This window comes from Parambassis ranga, chromosome 4, assembly GCF_900634625.1.
Source record: "Parambassis ranga chromosome 4, fParRan2.1, whole genome shotgun sequence".
In the NCBI taxonomy this organism is placed as follows: Eukaryota; Metazoa; Chordata; class Actinopteri; family Ambassidae; genus Parambassis; species Parambassis ranga.
In genome coordinates, this window is record NC_041025.1 from 13335727 (window position 1) to 13362766 (window position 27040).

General features: G+C 39.0%; 1 protein-coding gene across 3 annotated transcripts in view; it reads left to right on the top strand.

Annotated features, from left to right (window-relative positions):
- Window positions 1-27040, top strand: part of pex5la (peroxisomal biogenesis factor 5-like a) — a 75640-nt gene that overhangs the window by 23681 nt on the left and 24919 nt on the right. For 2 of the 3 annotated variants that reach the window (XM_028404515.1, XM_028404516.1), the window contains exons 2-4: window positions 13646-13750; window positions 21512-21623; window positions 25645-25854. In XM_028404515.1, the coding sequence (XP_028260316.1) occupies window positions 13646-13750; window positions 21512-21623; window positions 25645-25854 (427 nt within the window). The remainder of the gene's footprint in view (window positions 1-13645; window positions 13751-21511; window positions 21624-25644; window positions 25855-27040) is intronic. The other variant, XM_028404517.1, reaches the window with a different exon arrangement.

The window sequence follows — 27040 nt, forward strand, 5'->3', positions numbered from 1 at the left end:
ATTTTGGTGACAAACACAATGATGAGTGAAAGTCCAGGTGACAATACAAATATTAACTTAGAACTGACATATAGGGGTAGATAGCTTTAAAACACATAATCATGGCAGTGTAGGGGTGTCACATCACCTTGAACTGCTGCTCACCTAACCTGTCCATAAAGCAAACTAAACAGAGGTGGACAGCAAAGGACAAAGACAAGCAAATCAACATCACAACACAGTGCATTAGAAAGGCAGTGTCTTCTCTAAGTGTTTAGAAGATTTGAAAAGAATGGCTGCAAGATGTTGTTGAGATTATGCTGCCAGAGGGATGTTCTCAGCACTGTTAACATACAGTTTCCAGTAGAGGTGAGATGAGCCATCAGTTTTAATATCTAATAATAGTAGCACTGTAGATCATGTTAGCCTTTAGTGGAAGAACATTTATCATTGCTTGTAAACACTGCAAGCTCCTCCCAACGCTTATGTTTGCACCATCAGCATGTTAGAATTAGCATTTTGAGAATCCTATCATGCTGACTTTAGCATTTAGCTCAAAGCATTGCTGTGCCTAAGTATAACTTCACAGAGCTGTCAGCATGGCTATGGACTCTTGGTCTTGTTTTCACTGAATGTCAGTGTCTTTTATCTCTCTCTCTCTCTCTCTCTCTCTCTCTCTCTCTCTCTCCTCTCTCTCTCTCTCTCTCTCTTCCTCCCTCCCTCTCTCCATAAATAGCTCTGGGTCTATTTCAGTAGTACAGATACTTAAGACAGCAGATAAATGAGTGGGCCTGGATTGAATTGCAGGTATCCAAATGAAAAAAGCCCATTTACCCGTTTAATTTAACTCATTATAGAGTCACCCTGCGATTAGCTTCCAGCTTTTAAACATAATATGATCTGTTGTTTGCCTCCACATAACATCTGAGCTCTAACTCCCAGGGGCATACTGTATTTAACAACATTGTTGTCAAGGCACCTGGACCTACGTCCTCTATAATAGATGGATAATTAAATCCAAACAGAGATTGATGGACAAGAGGAGTAATGAATGAAGAAGACAGAATGCCACGTTTTGCAATCAAAGCACTATGAGGCAGGCGGCTGCCTTACAGCCAATATGCTTGACAGCTCCTTAAAAAGCACAACGATAAACTCATCCACGGAGAGGAAGACAGTGCCGCCGCCCGGATCTAGGACAGTCGGGGACTCAAAGTGAGAGATGCATTTGCAGCGAGAATGTAATGCTATTTTCCAGACAGCCGCTAGTAATCAGGTTACTGTACCCTCCTGCTCAATGCACAGAGGGGATCCTCCTCCTTTTACTGCCATTCCTCATCATTAGCAGCTGCAAGCTAAGCTGCAAGTAGCGACACTGCTATGGTGTAAGTAATGACTTGGGCTGGCTCTGCAAGAGGGGCTCAGTGTCCTCAGTTTTCCTTAATGGGCAGGTAATGGGGAAGGATGAAATTGGCCACTGGGGCCTGGAGAAGGCTTTTGTTCTGCCAAGATATGAAGAATTATCAAAGGGTAAGCAAGTTAAAGTGGAGGGAGAGTTCAACCTGAGTGTAAGAGTTACTGCCCAACCTCCAGCAAACTTCCCTTGTCCTTCAATCCTGATCTTTCTTCCAGCATGGCCAGCCTGTTATCTCCCATCAGTGTGATCTGAAATAAAAAGAATAGATTCCACACGTCTGTTGCTGCTAATTTGTTTTGTGCTGTTCAGCGAAAGATGCTTAGCTATTTTCACAGTCGGCCTTATACTGGGACACTGGGAGGTTATGTGTGGTCAACAAGGATTTAATATAACAATTATTGATTGTATTTTGTTACTGCACTCATCTTATTCATTTTAAGTCAGAGAAGTGATTCACAGGTACCATAAGTGCTGTATGACAACAAGTGATGACTGAACACAGAAGGACCAGCAACCAGGAGTGAGGCCATGTTTCCTGAAAAGTAAAAGTGGGGTTAGGGTTATCATCAAAGTGGGCATTTCTCTTTGTCCTCAGTGGGTTAATTCAGCTCCTATACCACAGGCTGAGGAAAGGACAGTCCCAGTCACCATATTCCATGACTAATTACAGGCCACACATGTACTATACACATGTCACCACCAGAAGTGGAAGACAAAATATCTGTCCTGCAGCTTCGAAGGTTGCCAACCATCAAAAAAATCTAAATCTAAAGTGTCTTAAAAGTTAAAACCATCCACCGCAAAAGCATATTTTCTATTAGCTATTGTGTATCAGTGTAACAGTATAAAAACATTATTTTTAATGTTTATTTTTTTAACTAATTACAATATGAAATATGAATGAATAGCACAGGACTAATTATCTTTATGTAATCACACAATTCAGCTTGTATATACTTTAATCCAGTTCAGTGATCTTTAATCATTGCCCTGTCCATCCTCACTCCCTATTGGTTAATTACAGTAATAGATGTGCAGCAGCATTTATGTCAGCTCCTTTTATTACCCTCCAGCTGGTGGTTCTGCTCCTGGATTACAATCCCTCAGCTATGACTTAACCTCTGCACTGGTCTCACTCTGCACTAAAGAGTCAAGGTAATGGCACTTAGGGTCAAACAGCTCCTTTTCCAATGGGCAGGGTTAATTAAAGAAGAAAATTAAAGAAGAAAATTAAAGAAGATTACAAAGATTACAAATCTATCCCTCTTTGATTATAGGGGCCTAATGTCCAAATTAATTCATTTATTTATTAGTTTCTTGACCTCTCTGGTCCCTTTAAACCATGAGATTTTTTTACTATCAAATCCACTGTAATCACTGATCTACATCCCAGAAAATAACAGTGATCTGGGCAGAAGGTAGTTTATTATCAACCTGAATTCAGCCCCTTTTTAATGGCAATTCAGTTTTTCTATTTGTATTGAGCAACAAAAGAAATCTCCTAAAATATCCCTTAACATGTCTTCTTACTGTACACCATCCCATACCACCACATAATAAAATCCATTAAAAACACACACACCTGCTGTCTGAGCATAATAAAACTAGCCGACACTGCATGTCATTAGTCTTAGCCGACAGAGTGCACTGGGGAGCAAATTCACATGAAAAATTGCTGGCATTTCACAAGTTTGCCACTTCTTTCAGTAGCTCATAGATGGCTTATGTGTTTTAGAGTGTAGGTCTGAAGCTGCTGCACAAAGATGGAGGAGAGAACTGACTCACGGTTATTTGTTTCACGGCTAAAATTAAGACTTCGCTTCACATGCTGTTATGTGAACTCGTGCTGCCGGGTCATTTGGGCTTCTGGGAGATGAACAATAAAGTCAATGTAATAACACTTTATAAGCTTAGGCACTCAATAGGAGGAAGCCATTTAGTTTTTGTAGCAATAAACGCTTAATAAAAAGCTCATATTGCTGCCACAACCTTTATGGAGGTACTTTATCATTTTTAAGGGAATTTTGCTGTGTATGCTGTATGTATTATAAAAGTAATTTGAATTTCACAGCCCACAGTAAGTGGGTAGCACCAAAATTTTACTTTTTTCCTATTGACAGCAGCTCTTTCATCAGAGGATCAGTTCTTAGCATATTTTCCTACATTTAAATGATGACATTCTTATTTTAATGATTGTTATGCAACCTCTGTTTTTCTGCTGTCTGAACATAAGCAGTTTTGTCTAACACTGGCATCTCCATTATTTTACATTAAAACACTGCTGTTTTCCCATAAGCCATGCCTGCAGCTGAATTTAAACTCTTTTATAGCTAATACACAAAACCAAAATAATTTGTCATCTAAACATCAGCCAGTGTTTGCTGCTGGCTGTCTTCCATCACAGCAGTATACTACTGATGAACCTTTATAATGCCATTGCTTCTTCTTGACACCTTTAATGTGAAAATTGAAATGCATCATCCATGAAGACCAAAACATTATAACAGACTATAACATTATAACAGTGCCCATCCATAAAAAAGCACTTCAAATTGCAGAAGCTAATATTTGGCCCCAGACTTGCCACTTTATTTACTTTTAATGGCATATTATCCTCTTTTATTTTTCACCCTTTTTCATCTGAACCAAAAATTAGACCATGCCTTTGGCTTTTGCCATGGCCATGTTGATGACTGAAGGTATTGTGAAACAGCAGAACTATGGTGGCAGAGGTTAAAAAACAATTGAGCAAAGAGCTCAATCAGATCAAACTCAGATCAAAGGATAAACAAGTTTGATTCATTTCAGCAGGAAGGGTGGATTCTGTCACATTTCTCTCAAGACAATAAAAAATACCTGGATTTTATCTGGCATCTGACAAAGCATTATTCTCATTACATGCTCAACAACACAGCTTTATTGACAAGCTGTCATCCTCTCATATCTAAGTTAATGAATTTATCAACCAGAAAGAGCAGCAGTCCATAATTGAAAACTCTCTTATGTGTCTTTTGCAGCTATTCAGTCACCCTTGGTGCACAGAGTGCTGTGGCTCAGGGAGTTAGAGATAGTTCAATGTCCAGCTTCTCCCTCTGACCATGAGCCAATGTGTCCAGGGGCAAGACATTGATCTCCAAGTTTCTCCCAATGTAAGGTAAACAGGCCATCCATTTACCAATAGGCAGCTAATAAAAATAAAACATAATGCAGAGACACAGTTCTACAGAGTTCTGTGGAAGACTGCATCCATCTTCTATAGCTTCGATAATTAATGGCTGACAGCAAGGTTTACAAGGTTGATTTGCTTGCTGGTCGCCTATCTTGTGCTCCCCGTCCTTGCGGCTGACATGATCATAAAGAAAAACCATGGCTTGGTTTTCCCAAAACAGAGGGCTCCACACAGAGATGAACTTCACTCTAAAGCTTTACAATTCAATCTCACTCCTCCGCCTGCACACACAAGGAGCAATTTAAAGAATCCAAAGGAGACAAAAATCAATCTTCTGCTTAGAAGAGAGGAAGTCAAAACAAAGCCTATTATTTTGTGCCTCTATGTACCTGATAGAGGAGTCATCTCCAGAGAGTACATATAGCTTTAGGGTAAAAGGAGAAAGCAGAGTATGTGGAAAGCAGGGCAAACACAGCAACGCAAAGTCTTATGTGAGTCTCCAGAAATATTCCTTATGTCAGAGATGTAAATCTCTGACATTAAACACTGTAAATATGGATGATGCCAGTTCATTAAGAGACATCAAAAGGACAAAATACACATTTATTGACAGTTTAATTAGTTTTTAATCCTGTTATCTTCTCCTATACTTGCTTTACTGTACTGCACCTCCAGCCAGACTGTTAATTCTGTTCTCTATATTAATAGCCCGAGTTATACAACGTAAAAAAAGCTAATATATGCAGTTATAATGAGAAATGCCAATGCATTACGCACTACTCAGAGTGCTCAACGAAGCACACCAGCAAGCTCAACAAAATCCTCCTGTTTTTCTTTGCCAAATCGGATTCTAGTTAATGAAATGTTCATCTGCCAAAAAAACAGCACTGTGATGGGGAGGTTCCCAGAGCTGTCCGTAATGAATATCACAGGCCACTTTTTAACACTAATGCCTACACTTCCTGAGCTGTTTCCCTCAAGTGTTTTCAGCCAAGGGATACGGTGTCCACCACGCGTATATATTCATGACCGACGCTTACATCCTCTGGTGTAGGATGCCAGCGGCGCCTAGAATAGGCTCCTTGTACAGGCAAACTTGAAATTGACATGCTTGTTACATGCTCTGTGATCCAGTGTTAATGTTTTATGAGCAGCAGCCTGTGTCTCATGTTTCACTGTGAGCCCATACAGTACGTCCACATGTCACTCCCACCCAGGATGGAGGTTCAGTATCATGTTCTGTCAGCCGGGGTGGTTTTTGACCTCCAACTCCAGGTTCAATTCATGACACAGTGGGACTTTGCTCTGCAAAAGACTGATCTTCTTGCACTGTCCTCCTGACCTACAGTTACAATTGAGCAAAGTCTAAAATTCTCCCCTACTGTCCAGTAGATCCGGTACTTTAAAAGCCTAAAGAATACATAGTACACAGTACCGTACATGGATTGCATCGCCCTATAATCCTTTGTACAAGTTTATGCAGGTTTGGTCCTGCTCCCTAAAACAAAAGTTTCGCTCAGACACTAAAATAATGTGTGTGTGTGAGTGTGTGTACATTTGTGACACTGGTTAATAGATTTTTATATGTTCAGCAGATGCAAGGGCACAGTCCAGTTACACTGTGAATAGATTAATCTTATTTGCCGGAGTTACTCTGGACCTGTGCTGTCCAAACCAAGCTACAAATCTGCTGTAATGGATTACAATGTTGAATAATAGACATGATCTAATTTAAGAAGAATAATCAAGAGAGGGTGATTAATATTGAAAAGTTATTGATGGAGGGAGTACTGTGGACAATGGGGTCATGAGACCCTCCCCAGGACTAATGGATGCGGGTCTCATGAGAAGAAAGGCTTTTGGAATTCATTTGTCATTATTACAGCAGCTCAGCTTTCAGTCATACTTCAGCGTCAGAAAATGGCTGAAATCCTTCATTTCTATTCACAGAACATGCTGCCGAATATCTCAACAAACAAAGCACATAGTTTTATTTGAAGCACACAGCAAGAGATAAACTTGATTGTTGACTTGTGAAAAACATTTAAATGTTAATGTAATCCATGCTATCCCATGTTTATCAGAGTAATCAAGATCAAACAAAGTAGCCTGTGAATAAATGATAAAATAAAATATTCAGGAATGAAAATTAGCATGAGAAATAAATTAACTCACATCTCAAGTTGTGTTGAATAATTCCTTATGGTCTCTGACAAAGCCCAAAAATCATTGCTATATTGAAAATGCTTTTTAAAATATGTGGTAGGTTATTCAATTTTTATTTTATTACAGTGTGTGTTTAGATGTGCGAGCAGTGATGGCAGCTGTCCAGGTGTTTTTGTGCATCAGCCTCTTAATGAACTGCACAGCACACTGCACTAATCATCTGTGTGTGATGGTAAACTGAAAACAACCCACACTTTTACCACATGGCACAGCTTTTACAAAGGTCAGAAAAAGGTCACAGTAACTGCTGCACAACTGACACATTATTACTATACTATGCAAATAAGCTGTCAGTGTATTTCTTTAAGTTTTTTCCTAAAGTAATAAAAAATGGGTTTTTTTTAAACAAGAAAAAATATTTTTTTTTCTTGTACCCCAGGAAAATCATTAATCATTCAGGTTTGTGCATAATACAATTTTAAAATTGATTAAAAATGTGGCCAAAGGAGATTTTTTCAAACAATGTTGCAGCATGTATGAGAATTTATGAAGGGCCTCCAACTGTAGCTACTGACATATTTGTACAAGATACGTGTCTATAGCCTTACAACGCAATTGTTCAGAGTAAAAATAATCTGAAAGGTACTAATGTTATAGCACTTAGCACATTGTTCCATTTAATGCGTTTCCACCTCACCTGGCCTTCAGCAGCACGGTGAGATGATTCTTATTAGTGTAAACTCAGAGGTAAATTTGTGTATGTTTGGGCAATAGTGACCTGGCACACACCAGGCAGCCTGATGCCATCACACAATGATTTCTGTTTAAGCCATATTTGCTCAGCTGTCCAAGGGAAGAGCAGTCTGCAAACCCCTCAGGGAGTTTTACGCCATCTATATCCATTATGAAGCATTATGCTGCTCTGCTTTTCCCAGAGTGTCACTTCATTTTTGTAAAGCCTCTGCTTTCGTGGCATATCCCCTTCATAATGAAATACTTCCAGTTGTGCTGCACAGAAATTAGGTTTACAGGGAACCAGAGGAATGATGATTCTCTGGTGCCTAAATCTAATAGTGGACAGTTAGTGTAGAGAGTGTTGATGAAACCATACTTAATTAAGTCTTAGTTGATAAATTGAGAAAGATAAACATCGTTGGAGCTCCCATAAGTTACACAAAGCTGTTCACTGGTGATAATTGTATATGTGCACAACACATGCTGGTTTGTGAATTCTGTTTATTTAGCTCTTATCCGTTTTCATGCACATATTCCTGTGCAACACCACGTCACACCATAGCTCTTTAATACAGTGTAAACAACCTGTGTTGGTGTAGCTACGTCCTCCATCTGCTTCTGTTGGTCCTATGACTATCATTATCACAAAGATTCAGGTATATTATATTATTTAATGTTAGAAAGTTAAAAATACAGAAAAGACAAGGTGATAAAAACAGGCAGCAACATGTGGATGTTCATGAATGTGATTCCCTCCAGTAAATAGTGCAGGTGCAGAAATGCAGCCACAGGGTGGCTTTCAGCAAATCGCTTGAAACCTCGTTTGTTGACTGAGGGATTTAAAGCGCCACCAAAGCCTAAATCCATACAGACTTGTCTGTCACAGTACTATGAACGAGACATTTCCGACTAGCAAACACTAGCAACCACAGATCACTGGCTAACTGCTGTGCCATCCAAGCAACCTGGATGAATGGAAAGTCTGTGCAAACAGAAGAAGCTGATTCACTTAAAACAATGGAAAAGTTCAAAGAGAGAATTACATTTGCTCATGTAAGTGTAAATGTATTTATCTGAACAAAAGTTGGAGCTACATAATCTAATTGTAATGTGAGGAGAGAAGCTTGACACTATACAAATATGTAGTTGAATCAAGTAGCACAGATTTGCATAAAACAGGGAATGGGAGACTATGGACTTCATTAAAACTCAAACACTGAATGCAGAAAGAAGTTTGACTTATATTGGACTGAATCACTTAAGAAAAATAATCTCAGTGCTTTGGAACTGTGATATTTTCCCTGCTGTATTATGCTGCATAAATATCATTATATACATAGAAGAAACAATTAAAAAGACACAACTTTGCTGCAGCCTCTGATGCCTCTGATTAGCTCAGCAGCCTGTTGTTATGGAGGAAATGAGGTAACCAAGGAATCAAAAAACTGATTAGAGATGAGAAATAAATCCACCATGCCGTGTTTCAAGGTAATAATTATAAGCATATTTGAATGATTGCAATTAAATAACATTATTGTGCTACAAGCACAAAAGAACATTGTTTTACATACCAAAGGGTGCCCTGAATCTGAATGTGCTTTAAATTGTTATAAGCTCTGAGAGTTGGCTCATGTGTGGAACTGACACATGTTTATAAGACTCACTTTTACTTGATGTTACATCAAATCTTCATGAAGCACCAAGAGAACATGAGTGGATACCAAATGTATACTCTGTAGAGGGGAGTTATTTTGAAGATGATTTGTATCAGCCATCACTGGCAAAGAAATCCCTCCATGTAACACTGCTGCAACTGTCCAGGCCAATAGTCTTTGACAGTGATGTATGCGCAGCTGTAAACATCAATAAATTATGTAAATTATTTTCCAAGCACATCAGGATGCAGTTTTCAGGAACATATCATCTTTAAGTTCCTCATTCATTATCTCCACAAAGTGCATAGGAGCCAATAAACAGCAGCAGAAAATGTCACACTCATACAAAACCTCCTCACCAGCAGTAAAATTAAAGGGACCCACAGTAACATTTATAGGTATTAGCCTAGCTTATCCAGAGAATTAGCACTATTGAAAGTCAGTTATTGGCTTTAATATCTTGGGTGTTCAGACTCATATAACACACTGAGCCTCAGCACCAGAGTGAGTGGCCCACAGTGTGTGTGTCTATTGTCTAACTCCTCAAAGTCTCTTTTTAAAGTTTTAATCTGAATGTGTGTGCATGTTTGAGAAGGATGACATATAATTTAATGTCTGAAAATCCAGCAGACTATATTTGTCATTTGTGCAGGCACCAATTGTTATTTTGGCATATAATTCTGCTCTCCAACTTGAAACAATTAACTTCCAAACTTAGCTATGTATGTGATCTTTGTCAGAAGGGCTGCTTTCAAGCCCGGATGTCTCCTCTAATTCAGTGATGTGATTTCTGTTTGGAGGATCTGTCTGATTTATTTACACAGTCTCTGAGTCCCAGTCATGGGTTGCTGCAGTGGTCCTCTTATTTTTATTTTATACCACCGTATATCAGCTTGCTGCCGCTGCCATCAGTAGTGTGCCAAATATTTTCTTCTCAAGTCTATTGAGTGCATGCTCATCCCTGTCCGTGATCAATTTTTCCATTTGCAGAGAGGGACTTGTCTATTGTTTGTGCCGTCTCTCTGAAGCCAAAAGCAAAAACATGCAGGAGGGTAAAGGCTACAGGCCAGCTAGGAGTGCAGACAGATGGATCAAAAACTACACTACATTATAACAGCCAGCTGACACTGTAGCATATGGTGAACATAGTGGACATATGTGTTCCACATTATGGCCATTCTTTGAAATACTGTGAGAATAAACAGCCCTATACACCGGAATGAAACAAATACTCTCTTTCTAGAACCAGGGCTTTATATAAATGACCATTCCCCCCTCTGGCTCTGAAACAGATCTTGTAAGGACAGCTTTTTTTCTCTTAAATGTCACCAGTTTAACCCTAAAAATGGATCAAGAGAACGGTGCCCTGATTTTGAGCAGTATCCCCTTGTGAAACACATCTTTTACATCTTTTTAAAAAGGTGCTTTACATTTCCACATAAATATCATGACTTACAGAAAGGTAAAGCCAACTTCAGGATGCTCATAAAGATCAGCAATTTTTGAGACCTTGAATATTTCTTTCCTATAACTTCCTTGAGTAAAAGTAGCCTGACATTGCCAAGCACAGAGAGGGCAGACATATGAAGTTAAAAGAATTAATGAGAAGGGGCTTGTAGACGTGTCAGTGTCACAGACTAAAGCATGACAGAGGAAGTCTGCTTAAAAATGTAATTTTACTGATCATTAGTCAGATCATTAGAGCCACTGTTGTTCAAAATGTATTACCTAACAATGTGTTCCATTTATTAGTGCTATAGACCATTTCGGTGTCTTCAATTTAAATAGGACCCAGACACACAGGAGAGCCGGAGAACATTTTGAACATACAGTGGCTAATCTGCCCATTAACAAGGTGGCAAATATGATAAAAAATGCCCATTAGGCAGTCGGTGTTCAAATCATCTTTGGAACAGTCCTCTGCATGGACAAAGCAGACCATCAGAAGCTTCTAACTAAGTGTAGACAGGGAAAAATGCAGGGAAGAAAAGAGAGAAGAAAATTCAGTCCATGGGACTGCTGAGTCAGATAATGTCAGTCGTCTCAAATCACAGATCCAATATAACTTCTTTATCCTCCTTTTCTATTCTCAAAAGACTTTTTAATTTTTAACAAGACAACAACATGCATCAACATATTCCCATAGATCTATAAACTCAACAGTCTTCTGATTTTAACTCCAGTATGAAATCTATAAATCTTTTTTGCAACTCCTTTGACAATACATCTAACATAAAAATACGGCTTTTCAGTGAGGTAATCCGATTGGTGTGATGAACAACAGCAGCCGAGTCTGTAAAGCCATTTCGTGAGCACTGAGAAAGTGTCCTATGCCACTAACAAATATAATGTAATATAATAGTCAGGCCATAACAAAGCACCGCTTCCAAAACATTCAAATGAACACTCGAAGTAATCTAAAACGCAAGTCCCCATGGAGAACTGCCCCAACTTTACAGCCTGTTACAGCCCATTTTGGTCTTAATAGCTAATTACTGTGTACCTGATTCTATATCATTTTTAAATAACTCCTGTTGACAATGTATTAAAGCTTAAATTAAAATGGTAATCATCATTTTGTGTCATCACCCTTTATCTTAAAAAACAGCACCAGTTCTGCAGTGATATGACACTTGTTGCAGGACCTCTTGTTATGGCTGAAGAAAGTTCATAAAGACTTGGGGTGTCTTCATGCTTTTTGATGAACTTACTGCATGATGGATAAAAAAATGTAAAAACCGCTGCTTAAAACATCTGCAAAGTACTACAGATAACCATTGCCAATACACAAAACAACCCGGAAGATTGGCCGAAACTGTAGGCTTGTAAAAAAAGAGTCTGGCGGATGATCCTCGACACTGCTGGCTCCCATAGAACCTGCACATATGGCAGAGAAGGAAGCTTTTTTTCAAACTGCATCCTGTTTGCTATTCAGATGCAACAAATAAAACCAAATGTTTAGGCTTGTTTAAAGCGTTTTTGAATTGGCTCTAGCCGTATGAATGCAGCTTTGCTTCTGGCAGCATCTTATCGAGGGATGTTGTTCATTTATACAGTGTAAGTGAGCTAGAGAGTGGGAGCAGGTGGCTTTTGGGACTTTATTAAGAGCATTAGGCTTTCAAGGGAAGTTTCCCTCAGGGCTATGCACATGCATTTTATGGCATGATGAGTTGAGGAAATCAGTGGAAGAAAAGCGTGATTCATTTTTCTGGCATGTAGAAATGTGGAAAGTCCTAATAAGATCTAGCTAAAAGGTTTCTTAGTGTGCCTCATTCTCTGTCTGAACGGGAGACTTCACTGAGTCTACAAAATGTGGAAAATGAATGATGAACAGCAGTTTTGTCACTGTCTTTGGTCAGCAAATTTAATTGCAGGACAAGTTGGGCTGTTTTATGAGATGGAATGTGCAGCCTCCTGTGAAGTGGGGATTCTGCAACATCTGTGTGTCTGAAAATGATTAATAGCATACAGTTTAGTCAATATACCAGCAGTGGGAAAATGTGAAGTGAGTGAACGCCTGAGAGGAAGCCAGTGGTTCCTGTAGGCCAGACTGTCATAGGAGTGAAGGTGAAAGGGATGACAATAAGCGGGCAACTTCAATCTGACCTTTTACATAATCAATTTTAGGTGTTATGTAATGTAGCCTTGGCAATTATCAGACAAGTTCTACACAACTGTCTCCCTCTGAGGGCTGTGGGTGATGTATGGAGGGAAGGACTCACAGTGTTGTAGTGTCGTGAAGGGCACTTTAAAGCCTGGAAATAAGCTTACACTGTGATCGTATCACTACAGCTGACAACAGTTTAAGAAGAAATATGTACCTCAGTACACTAATCAGTCAGCCTTCAGTTCAACTTGGGGACCTTGTGATCATATTATATAAAAGCAATGTAATCACTCACTGTCCTTACAAAGTCTTCACCACAGCACTGCAAATCTTTTATGGCTTATAAAACATGCTGTGTGCTCTGCAAGAAGAGACAAACACCTCCTATGAGGAACCTCTAGTGACAATTATTTTCTCTGGCAATTACATTTAACATTTTCTTGATTAACAGTTTGATCTACATGTGTATTATAGATAGGAGCAGATGGAAATTAATAATAATAATATTAATAATACAAAAATTGATTTCATTTCAGAGGCTGAGAACCCTTTTTCTGTTGCAGGCCTAGCTGAAACTACATCATATGACTCTTGAACTTTACAATGTGCAGCTGCAAACATCAGTAGTCAACACTCATCACAGTGAAAAGTGCTGCTGTGGACAACCATGCTCATCTCTGTCTACAGTCGACCCTCTACATCGTGCAGTGCCCCTCTTCATTACCATAGTCTTGTGAAAATGTCTCCAGTCAATATTTTTGTTTATAGACTACCACACACACACACACACACACTGAAGTTAGTATTTCCATCCTCATAAGGTAAAGTCTTTTCTGTAAGATGCCCTGGACAGGGGTAAAAAGCACTGAGTTGTCCAACTGTCCTGACACAAGTCATTGTTGATTTCACTGTTATAGGGGAAAGACTCTAGGGCTGCAGATAAGACTGTTGCCATGGTCCTGAAGGAGATACCAAGTAAGGCGTCATCAGAAGGGAAGCCCCTCCTCACAGTGACTACCAAGGTGGGCAGAACTATTTCAGAAACTCCCCCGCCCTCACCCCCCCTGCCTTTCAGTGGAAAGTCCTCCTGTGTTGGTCATACTGAAATATTAGCAAAGCTTTTGAGTGTCCTATAACTGACCTCCTCTGTCTACTAACTACCTGAGCCTAATGACTGCTGTATCTAACAAAGAAGCAACCAATGTTTCATTTCCAGCTGCTCTATGGGGTATAAAACCCGTCCACTACAACACACTGTAATATAATCTCATGATCTTCAAAAGTAGCCTCAAATTGTTGCAATTACCCAGGTGACTTTTTTCATCACATCCAATTAGCCTGTGCAAGATTCATAGTGCTCCTTTATTTAAATGTACTGAATGTTTATCTCTATATGGGGGGGATTAACAAAAAGTCACCACAAATTTCTTGTCCCATCACTAATCAGGTCAGTAAAACTTCCTCATCAACTTTTTACACCTCATAAGCAGCTAATTTTCCACACAAACAACGTGTGAGTGTATTTCCAAAATGCAATGCCACACAGCATGGCATTGAGCTGTTGAGTTCTGTACTAAATACTGCAGCAAATTACTGTAGCCACTGCTGAGCTTTTCACTTCTCTTTTGCTTTTAAAGTGTTACAGCTGAATGAAGTCAGTGCTCCAGATGCCATTATGAGTTTTCTTGCTCTGCTTGATTGCTTCTGTATAGAGTGTGTGTGCTGCTGCTGCTGCTGTTGCTGCTGTGTGTATGTTAGTGGGTGTTCTCCTCTGTCTCTGTTTTAATAACCTCTGTGGCATGCTTCATACTTGTTTAATATCTAATACAATGTCTGATTTGATAAGCTGTCACACAACAAAGTTAATGCTCAAGTGGATTTAATTGTATTTCAACTTTTTTCCCTAGTGGTCAAAATCTGCTGAATCGACAGTTAAAGACATGAATTCTATATTTTAAAAACATGTAGATCAGATAGATTACAAATGTCCCAACTTTAACTTCTGTAAAAAAATGGCAATCATTTCCTCGTCAGGACAGTTGAAAATCTGATGCATTTTCTTATAGCTTCTATTACGCTGCAGTGTCACAGAAATCAATTAAGGAAACATAAGTATGCCTAAATGCCTAATTTCAAGGATTGAAATATCGACCTTGTGGTATATTTTTCTTTAGTTTAGATCTAGATTCGCAAATAAGGTTTCAGAAGGCATTTAAATAGTAATTTTTGAATCATGCTGCATAGTACTGTCTGGAACAAAATGGCCAACATAAGTGTTGTTTAATTGTCCATGATTTCAGAAATGCCTCCCTGCCCTGTTCACCTGGTTTCTCCACACTGTGAAGCTCCAAGACAGTGATGAAAAATCCATCCTTTAAAAAGGTTTCTTAATTGACTTGTTTGACCATAGTCTAAAAACTCATAAATCACCTCTAATAGCTCCCTCCAAGTAACTTACTTGACTTACAAGACACAAAAAAAGACAACATATTTCTGACATCCCTAAGGTAAAGCTTTTACAATAACAGCAATCTGTCAATATACCTGAAAACACAATAAATAGCTGCTGTTGTCAGTTCAGTCATATTAAACTGCCTACAACATTACTGCACAGCAAATGCAGAAGAAAATGATCCAGCAACATTCACCAACAAGCATACATACAGGTGAAAGCAGCTGTTGCCAGTCAGCATTGTTTCTCTAAAAGCAATAAATATTTGCTGAACTGAGTGAAGGCAGCCGTGTGACCCTGACCCCAGGACAAAGTGGGTTCAGATGATGGATGGATGAATGGAGTGAAGGCAGCATCTTACAAGGTAGCTGTGCCTTCTTATGTAATGTAATTTTATTTTGATACCAATATAGTTAAGTTCATGATTCACTGCTCAGTTGATTTTTTTTAACTAAAAACTTTTTCCAGTAAAATAAACACAAAATAAATGACAGCGTCAAACCACAGACGCGATGTTATTTCCACGTGGGTGGACACAACTCATGGCGGAAGTGGCTGAGGCTGCAGTTTGAAAGGCATCATGTCCCAGCCTGATGTTACTTAGCAAGTGACAGAGGCGAAGTCACAGGCTGTGACTCCTCACGCCACATGTCAAGTCAAGTCTATTTGTAAAGCCCAATATCACATACAATGTTCCAACAGGCCTCACAGAAAAAGGGCTCAGCACAGGAGAAGATAAGCACAACTTTGCACAAACCCAAACACATTATCAGCAATAAATGAGGCATTGATTTTATCGGTATAGCATCACAGTGAAACCCCATTATTATTAAGGACTTTACAGCTTTCAGGACAGAGATATTAGTTTGGATATACACTGGCTGACTGGCAGCTCAGAAGAGAAGTTAAAAACTACAAACTCCAAACCCAAGGCATTTAATTTTTCCAGTTTCAAAAGCTATTTCTAGCTTATGTTTAAAGTTTATGTTGTGTAGGAGGTCAGGACTTTCCATTTCAATTTATGACGACCAAGAAAAACCGACCATGACAACTGAACTATCAGCAGTGCAGCCCCTGGTTTCTTTGGACCGGTTTATTCATTAGTATTCAGTATATATTACCGTATGTTCCATTTCCTTGTATTTTTGCTTGCAAATAAACCTTTCACACTTTGTTCTTAGTTATTTTTCAGAATATTCTTAAGCAATTATTATTTTTAAGAGGTGATGGGAACAAAGTTAACCACTTCAAAAAGTGGTGGAGGCATGTCTCATTATCACTACTGCACAATGTAGAAAAATGTACTCAACATTGCCTTTTAGCTGATAGTGAGGCATATTGTTTTCTAGCTGGTCAAAATATCTTAAAAGTCTAAGCACTCTGAAATGCAGCATATCACTTAAATACACTAACAATTGCAGCCTTAACTACAGATTTTCAATGCTTTGTTTCCAACTTTGTAGCCGGAGGGCAAATCATGTAAACCCATCATGAGTCATAAAATACCCAACCACCGACCTCTGGTGTGCTGGTCTGTGGGAGTGCAGGGACGGATCACTGCCACCCACATTAATGCCTTTCAAACAACTGTAATAAATAAACAACCCGATCCATTAGAGAGAGGTGTAATACATAATCAAGAAAGCTGATGCTAAAGAGTTAAATTTCTACAATAATCTCTGATATGAACTCCTTATTCCTCGGCTGTAATGATTTTTGTTGTAACTACCCCTCATACCACCTCCAGGTTTTATCTAACGAGTGCTTTGAGCTTTTCTTTTCTTCTCCTCTACGTAGTGTTTTCCATCCCTTCCACCTCCTGCTAGGCTCACCTCCACCTCCCCTTCTTCAAGGCTCTGACAAGTTTAACTGGTACACAGTTCCCTTGACAGTAACATCTAAGAGATCTCTTGGAGTCAAGCCCAAGTGGCACAATTAGCTGGATTTTTCCATTACATAATTTTCTAGATTACTGCTTAAAGCACTTGTAAACAAAATGCGAAAGTGCCTTGCATAGGAGAGGAGCAAAAAGGTATAATAGGCAGGGAGCAAAGGAGGGAAAAAAGGCAGCAAGGGAAAACAACAACCTCCTTGTAGTGAGAGTAATAGGCAAACAGCTCAGAAACCTCTTCTCCTGGAACCTATAATTAGTGTTTGCAAGCTACCTGCTACATGTCTGACGCAACTCCCTAGATGAACAATAGATCCGCCGTCCTGATTTTTGGGAGGTTGGAAGATGAAACTGAAGAGGTCTCATCATTTCAAAACCACAATTTAAAACCAAGGTCCCCATAGCAATCACAGGGAGTGCATTGAAGAACTTCAGTAATCTCCAATAAGTATTTATGTAGATAGTGCAGTGTCCTCCATCAGACACAACTTTAATGCTCTACAGCCACACTAACAGCTCTATAATGCTTCACAGAGGCAGAGTACTGATGCATGCTAAATGCTAATGTCATGTAAAATATTGATGTATTTTTTAATTAGTAGGCCTACTAACCCAAAATCAGCCCTCGTTGTGGAATCAGCAGTAGTTTTGCAGGTACAGGTCAAAACTTAAGATCCTTCTTGCAATTAATTTGAGTTTTTTGGTAAAAAAAAAAAAAAGGTTTGCAAAATTTTGTTAATTTTTTGTGGTGGCTGACATATTTTTTAAAGTTACACTAGGTACATTTTATGGAAACTAAATCGTCGTGGCGGCGCTAAAGGAGATCACAGGCGTCTCTAAAGTCAATCCTCTGGGTACCATGAATGTTATATAATCCACTCTTATTAAAGCAAAGACACACTGTACCAGAGATCCTGATTTTATGACTGTTATAAGAGTCATTAACCATCAAAGTGTTCAGAACAACGTGCCATGTCATATTTTCTGAGAATGTGCTAATGCTGCCAGCTTTCAGCAGAACACAACTCAAACACAACTCTGAGCCATTGTCATGTCAACATCTCTCATTACATTCAAAACACTTAAAACCACAAGCCTGTTTATTGAAATAAATTCATGTCTTGGTGATTATGATATGCTCTAAATGCAGATCCTCTGACCTTCAGTCTATCAGCTACAGCAATAAACAGAGGGGAGGAAGGTCATCTATCATACACTGGGGATTTAACAGTGCACTCAGTGCAGACAGGAACTTATGAATGTCTCCAACAGACGCTTTGCAAGCATCACAAAAATTGTTATTCACCGACAGATGTTTCTCTGGGTCTCACCCACTCAGCCACTGCGAGCATGTGCATTTATGAATGCCATTTACATTGTTAGGAGATTCTACGCCTCCAGTTCTCAGGTCTCCACTGAGTTATTCAAGAGTTCACTATATACAGCTCGGCTGGCATTAAACGGCTCAGTCAGCTCAGACACAGACAGCACAGAGCTATATATTTGAGTTGTTCGGAAAAACAGAAACATTTCTTTAATGCACAAGACACGATAACATCTAATCTCTTCTTATAACAATAAGGTATCACACTATAGACACATTATAAACAATCATTATACAGTGCAAAGTAATACGTTTTGACAGTTCAGTGCATACTTTACATAGTGCCTGAGGCAGCACCCTGAACAGCACACAGGAGCTGATTTAATGTTATCAACACTCCACACCCGCTGCATTTTAAAAGCAAAGCTAAGATTAAAGTCAGCACAGGAACCATAGCAACCTAATAATTTATCAGCTATTACTGATTTGTAATGCAAACATGTACACAAGGAAATTTAAATAGAATATTGATTAATGAAAGCATTCCGATGGAACCTAAAAAAACATAAAAATCTTCAAAGTGTATGGTTAAAGCGTTTCGTCTCTTTTTAAATCCTTATTCCAAAGCAGTGCGACAACATATTTATCTACCTGAGCCATTATGTTTTGAATACATTAACTGATTATCTGGTCTCTGAAACATCAGTGTTCAAAAGCAGCTTGCCCTTCCAAGAGTTTAAAGCTATTGATTAACCCTAAACAAGATCATTGGGCTCTAGATTTTGTTACAAAAAAATAAACAATTAATCAATTGTTCAAACAGATGCAGGTCAAAGTGAGCTTATCAATTAAATCTCTGACTGAAGGATTGAAAGAATCACATCTTGCACAACCCCCGCCTGTCAAAACAATATTATTCAGGCTATTAACCTACTGAGCTTACTCTATTCTTAGTTCAGGTAGTCTTTTAGTTGACTGAGTATAAATTAAAAGCAACAGAAACCATTTGAGATGACTCACTTCCTCTATTAAAGGCTAACAGCTGACTGGATTTTATTCAGAAATTCTCAAAAGGAAATGCAGCATGTACATCACTATTAACTGTAACTGAATCAATACTGACTTAATATTCACAGAGACTCAATTACAATTTTCCCAAACAAGCACAGTGTATGAATCGCTCAATAAATGTGACTTAAAAACAGTTTAGCTTTATTAAGTCTAATTGTCATTGTAGTGTATTGTATTGTATTGGGCAACAATGTATCTGATGGCAGCAAAGGGTGTTATCAGGTTACTTCACACCGCGAGTCTTACCATGAACCAAATCTTTATTCTGACACAAGAACAGCACAAACCCACACACACATCCTAATTACCTGTGCTGGGTCAGCATTCTGGCAGCACGGCACAAACTCTATTCCAACAACATAATGACCCTTCTCTGGATATTATTTATGTAGTTTTTCCAAGGGTCTCTGCAAAAGTGCTTTTTTCTTGGCACTGGGATTCATTTCCCCATAACCTAATGTCATTATTTTACCCATTTTTTTGATAAAAAGGATATTTCTGATACCAAAATATGCATGAGGCATATCCACCTCATCACAAATGATTTCTATTTTTACATAGTTTAACCCTGTCAGGACTTAAACTATGGCATGTTTTAGAATCCTCTCAATCAGTGCTTTGTGGTCGACTCTTCACGCAGCGTTATTACTCTTGAATCAAATCTGTAAAAATCCCTCTTTTATAGCTGTTTTCATGAGGTCTAACAGTAGTCAAGAGCTAATCCTGGCCCTGCGTTCACCGAACACTTCACTGATTCGCATAACATTACGTTAACATCCCTAACTCGTCGCATAGGGCTTCTTGGTCCCTGAACATTACACTGTAATTTAGTCCAACAGAGTTCTATAGTAGCTCCTAGGCTTCAGGAATATATACAAAAATCGAATATTTGATGGAGCAATTACAAGCAATGCCATGGTATTTTTTTATACATAACCAGGCTTTTTGTGAGTAACACTAAACATACGGCAACTGAAAGTGTCAGAAAACAATGAAATAATACAAAAACATCAAATGCAGGCAAAATCCTGCATATACACCAACGGTATACTACTACTCTCTGCCTAGGGGCAAAATATGCTGTTTGTTACTATAAGGGCACCACTGTACAGCTTAGACATGCTAGAAACAGCCCATTCAGCACTTTTCATTGAGCATATGGCAGGCTGTGTTCAGTCCATTTAATGCTTGGTAATTAAACTTTCAGCACCTTCATTAAAATTCTGCTTGCGAGCGAGGCCTGGAGAGCAACAATAGCAAATGTCATGTTTCCCAAGCTGCCAGCATTATATACACGCTACACAGGCTGACAACAGCGGTGGTGGTTTACTGGTATTCACCTCCAAATTATGAAGCATTGGCTGGCAAATTGTGACCAGCTGCACCTGGAGTATATTGAGGCTTCAGAGTAGCACTAATGAACTGATGTGACCTATTCTGCAGCTGCACTGGCAAGCCTACAAATTGGTGCATCCCAGGCTTAAGTGATTAGCATTTTCATGGCCTGGAAGGTGAGATAAGCAGTGATGGTTAAGTAATTATTGTTTGGGACACGTCCACTGACTACCACTCATAGCAGCTCAACATTATTACATTATTCATATGCATGATGAAGATGACTTGCTATCAACCAGGCTCCGGATGTGTTTAGCCAAGATCAGTAACCACGCACAAGTACTAATCCCATATTAATGCAGCAACACAACCATATGCCACTTGATGGTTACCATGACGCACTATGTTCAGGTAACTGAATGTGGCTGCGATAGTGTCTTTGTGTCAAAATATTTAATTGAAAGAAAGTAGAAACTCTGCGCGCATAGTTACCCTGCCATCAAAAAATGATGTGCGTTTTCCCCCCTAAAATGACACACTCTTTTGACACACTGTTGAAAATGACACACTCTTTTATGATACAGGGACTTGTCAGTCCTGACACTACTGTTATGTGATTCCTGACCAAAAGGCAAGGGACTTGTACAGAGGATTTCACAGAGACATGCTGAGCGAGAGCCTGAACTGTCTCATCTGTTTGTCCTTTACAGCTGGTGAGCGAGCAACAAGAGAGCCGCCCGCTTCTGAGCCCTTCTATCGACGATTTTCTCTGCGAGACCAAGTGTGATGGGGTTTCCCGTCCAGTGACTTCCAACACTGCCGGTATGGTCTTTATTTTTAGTTCTGAATATAAATACATTGTGAGAGGTTTTATTTTGTAATTTGTTAATGATGTCCTTTCAACCATGACATCAAGCTGTTTATAGTGCTCAACTGTGAATACAGTAATAATACTGCAGAATACATGGGAACATACACCTCCATGACTGGAAGTGTTTCTCTGTCCATAGCTGTTTTTGTGGTTTCCTTTTATCTTGGATCAACAAAATAAAATGTGTCTCCTTTCAAGTTAATACATATATTAAGTGGCAGTGGTTTATTAAACAGAGGGAGGAGCAACTGGTTGATGTTAGCCTATGATAGATATGATAGACCAATGTCTCATCTAACTACATGCCATCTAATTACACTGAACATGTCTGCTCTTTCTGTCTAAAATAAAACACCATTAAACAATGAAGTATACTCTACATTACTTTGCTTGCTTTTAATTCAGAAAGTAAATGAATAAAGTCAGCATGGTTACATTAGCTGTTGAGAATCAAACGTTTTGACTTAACAGATGTGAAATGCCCTTTTATTTTCCATGTGGATGGGACATTGATCAATGAGCTGAACCATCTTTTGAATTATAATTTGCAGAACCAGACTGCACAGCTGACACGTGTCATCTCCAAACTGGCCACTGACTGTGTTGATTCAGCCGAGCAAAATATGGAGGAATGTTGCGGGAAACTCTCAACCTTCTGTCTCCCCAAAACCTCCTGCTGCTCCTGCTGTCAGTGGCAAAGGCCTAATATAACTGGTTATGAATCTTAAAAAAATCCCTAAATGACGATATCCTGTCTAAGAATCGGACTATGCGATAAATAAAATCACCTACTTTACATTGTTACAAAGATTTAAAAGTGTTGGTTCATCCTTTGTGCCTTTAAAGTGGCTGCAACCTTCATAAGAGATGTAGGTTAACTAAATTTAGATTTAAATGTTGATCTGTTTTTATAATGGATGGAAGTTTCCATAACTGAGAAACACAGAACAAGATTTAGCTGGCAGAGAGAATAAATAATAAATGATAGTTACAAGCTCAAGTATGCTAATCCACATGAGACCTACATCACTGCACGCTCTCTGTGGCATGCACTTTCATCTGATTTTGGGGTTGATGACTATTTTCTACTCATTGTAATTTTAAAAATCACAGTAAATTATAACTTGTATCATGGGGTCTAGGGTCTAGAAATGTGCTATTGTAATAAATGCCTGAATTATAATGACCTAATCAGTGCTTCTGTTGAGAAAAAAAAAAATAACACGCTCCTCAACAGTGCACTGTTCTCCTCACTCAGGTTAGGATATCCATCACTAGTCTTTTACCACTGTAGGCTGGAACTCATTTATTCAAGAAGAGCCTCTCATCACCACCCCTTCACTGGATAAAATCCCCTTTGTGCTCCCACTCAAACAAAATCTTTTTTTCTTTAATTCTGTCAGCACATTCCTTTAACATGCTGGTTCAATAGTCACAAAGGGACACTCACCTTTGAGCACTTCACAATCGACTGGCTGTGATTTCAAGAATCAAGTTAAGATCAAGCTCATCTGTCACACTTCTCACTTTTTTCCTAAATGTCACACCTCTCATATGTCATTCTAGGAAACATTTCTGACAGAGAAGCTTGACAAATGAGGCATACAAATGCTGAAACATTATGACCTCCCCTGCTGTTGTTCAGTCAGTGTGACACCAGAGTACACCCATCCTACCATGGATTGGACGCCACAAAATCTTTTTTTTCGACATACTATTTTGAGCCAGGTCCCTCCTGAATTTATGGAACCTTAGTACCACCTCTGAGAAAGTTTCATCGATGTAGAATGTTTCATAATGCAGATTAGAGGTAAATGGTAGTAGCAAGATGGACAAATGCATTGACCTACATTTATGTTGTATTACAAATATTTGTTGCATCTTAGAAACCATGACACAATCTAATTTCAAGGAAAACACAGGTTCCAAAGGGGAACTTTTTTGCATGTCTGTCTCGCTTTTCTAAGTGCTTCAAGTTCACACACTCACACCACAGTGCAGTACTACCATGCTGCTAATCAGACTAATCATCAATCAGACAATCACTTGTCCCAGCAGATCCTAAGCCACTCTAGAACTTTAAATAAAACCAGTTCCATGTTGGGGCAAAAGAGAAGCATAAAGACATATCCTGCCTTTTTTGACATCAAAACATTACCAAATCCTTTAGTAGGAAAGCTACTGAGGGTCAGACTTGCTTAAAACAACACGAAAGAATTATGTCTGGTCACTGATTTGTCAATCCTGTCAGGACGGTGACTCACCACTTGTGATGAGAAGCAAGCTTTGCAGTTTCAGAAATGATCCAATCCTGCCATCTGGCCACAACAATCTGCCCTTTGTCAAAACCACATCCAACACATTCAGAGCCTTATCTTTGACATGTAACACTGTTTTATGACAACAATAAGATTTGGCTTGTTGTATTACAACAATTACAACTAAATCTCAAAATGCTGGTCATATTTATTTGCTCAATATCAATCTGTTTTCCACCACATGGCAACTCATACTTGTGCTTGTTTGTGCAGAATATCTTATTTCAAGTAGACTCGGGATGACAGAACATGTTCGACTTGTCCTGCCTTTCTATGCACAGATTGTGTTTCTCTTGAATACTGAAAACTCTTCAGGCAACCGTCCTCACGTATGTGTTTCCCTTGATTTGTAATTGTACTTGTCATCTAAAGAGCACAAGGCTGTGAAGACGTGCATACTCTCTAATTACGCAGAAATTCAGTCAACAAATGCTCTCGGTTGGTTGTCATGAAACAGCAGCACGCCAATTATGGACTCATGTGCCTGCAGTTTTGAGCTCACACTGCACAAAAGAACCAGCCACGGTCCTTGGAGACGAGCAAGAAAACCTTGGCATTTATAACCAAAAGTAAACCAAACCAAAAGCAGTGAGATAACCATTTTCCTCCTTTTTTCAGATAAATGTGATGATTGATAGGTGTTTCAGTTTTCCACTGACATATATGAGAATTAAGATACTTTTTGTTCACTTTACCCTCTTATTAAGTTGATGAAAGACAAACGAAAGTTATGAGTATGTCAACCACAAAATAAACTATAAACACAAAATATGCTTGGGCGATATAAATTTGAAAGGTGGTCAATTAATTTTAATAATTAATTTAATAGAGCTGTTTTAACGGCAACTAGAATAAAACCACGGCCACAACAACTTACATTAATGCATACAGCACAGAGGAGTAGCACATGTTCTGATGTTCCAGTATTTGGGTCTGACACGAAGCAGTGTACTGTGCAGTGCAAACTGTGCCAAAAGCATCTTCTCTCAAAGCCAGGTCATACCAGTGTTAGAATGTATATTCAAAGTTGGCACACAGGCTATAACACAGATGCAGGGGAGTACACGGTGTCTTTTGCCATTAAATTCTGACTGATCCTGGATAATTAATGAAGTTGTTGCTGTTGTGCCATGTGCACACAACTTTTCCTCTCTCTATGGAGGCATTCAAGGATTCCGCTGCTGTCTGATGCTACTGCTACATAGACACACTGTATACAGTGACATCAATTTGTGCCCTAATGCCCCATATAATAACACGTCTAAATTCTGTTGAGATTTATTTGGAACTGAGCAAAGAATGTATGTGGTAATTCTGTATTTGAATTAAAACAAATTCTTTTCTATACAGACATTTTATGTGTTTTTATTTGTAGCCCTGCATAGACCTGTCCAGGGTCTACCCCACTTGTCACCCACTGAAAAAAAACTAAAAAAAAATCTAAATAGAGGTTATGTTTGAGGTCTGACAAAATTAATGAATATATTTCCCTTGCAAAACATACAAAGTATTTTAAAATTGTATATTGTTTTCATTCTCCCTGCCTTTGCTCAGGCATGTCTAAGTGTCTTGGTTTGTATAGCTGCTTAGAAATTATCAAATGTGTTTTTTAATAATTTAGATGGATGCTAACCAGGCTGCTATCTCCTTACAGTTTTGTCTTCAACACTGGACCTGCTAGATCTCAGTGAACCTGGAGAGAGGAGGAACAGCAAGGACAGGAAGAGTCCCCTGTCGTCCAGGCTGGACGGCCAGAAAAACAACTCAAACCGGAAAAAGACGGATGAGACGGAGCTGATCCAGGTGGAAGTTGAACAGACACGACCAAACATGCGAACGCCAGAGAGGGCATCGCTCGACTCAGGTAGAGACAGACGGCAAAGCTACGATGGTTAGCATTTTTCTATGAAAACTGCAATATTTTTTAGGCCAGTTAAAGGTAGGGTAGGAGATTTTGAAAACTCAGTGAGAGTCAGCCAGATTTTGAAAGTAAACACACGCCCCTTTCTCTCAGTCCTCACCCTGAAGCCACGCCTCCCAATCACATAGACGTGCATTACCTGAAGACAAGCTGCGGTCTGTGACCTCGGCCATTATGCATGTATCTCTCTGGTGCGCGCAGAGCAGGAAGAGAGTGACAACCAGCCAATACTCTGCGCAGGGTCGTCTCGGCGGATTAGCTGATGTTTTTAGCTTTTTTAGTTTCCACAGATGATTAATATTCTTCGTTTTAATGTGCAACTGCCTAACTAATTGGTTGCTATCGGATTGTAAAGAGAAGTTACACTAATTAAACAAAAAGTGCATCGGAATCAAATCTCCTACCCTACCTTTAACCTTCTGTTGTGGTCAAAATGTTATTTTGAGGTCACAGTGACTCCTGACTTTTGACAGCCAATGTCTAAAAAGCTCCTTCTCAAATCCCAGTGAAGATTTGTATCAGATCTGAAGTGAAAAAAAAATCCCTCAAGGTTTTACTCAGATACTGCATTCACAAAAATGTGTAGGACTGATGCCAAACTCAAAAACAGACTGCTTCTGACAACTGTCATCGCCACAGAGTGTTATGAACTTATATGATACTTGACTGTTCACATCTCCCTTCTTCGAGTACTAATGCAGTAATAACATTTTGATATGTTAATATTAACATAGAGATTGTCTAAAAAGCATGTAACATTGACCTCAGTGCATTTATTGGATCAGTTTCATAATGCTGTTTAGATATTTGCATATGAACTAATCCCAGAAAAACATGCCATATGCTGCAATCAGCCATTTCACCCAAAAGCTAAATTGCTGTGAATGTCTCAGTGGCCCCTCACCCTAACCCTCTTTACCCTCAACAACTGCAACTCCGAGCATCCTCTGTGGAACTGACCTCACACAGGCCACAGAGGGATCAAGCCAATTTACTGTAATGAAAGGGATCATCTTAAAAGACATGACGAGGAAACGGGCAATTACTTTTGTATTTGCAAGTTGAAAAGTTTATAAAGTTTTCAGTGTCAAATTGCACTGTGCTGAAAAAAACAAGCATAAGTCTTTGA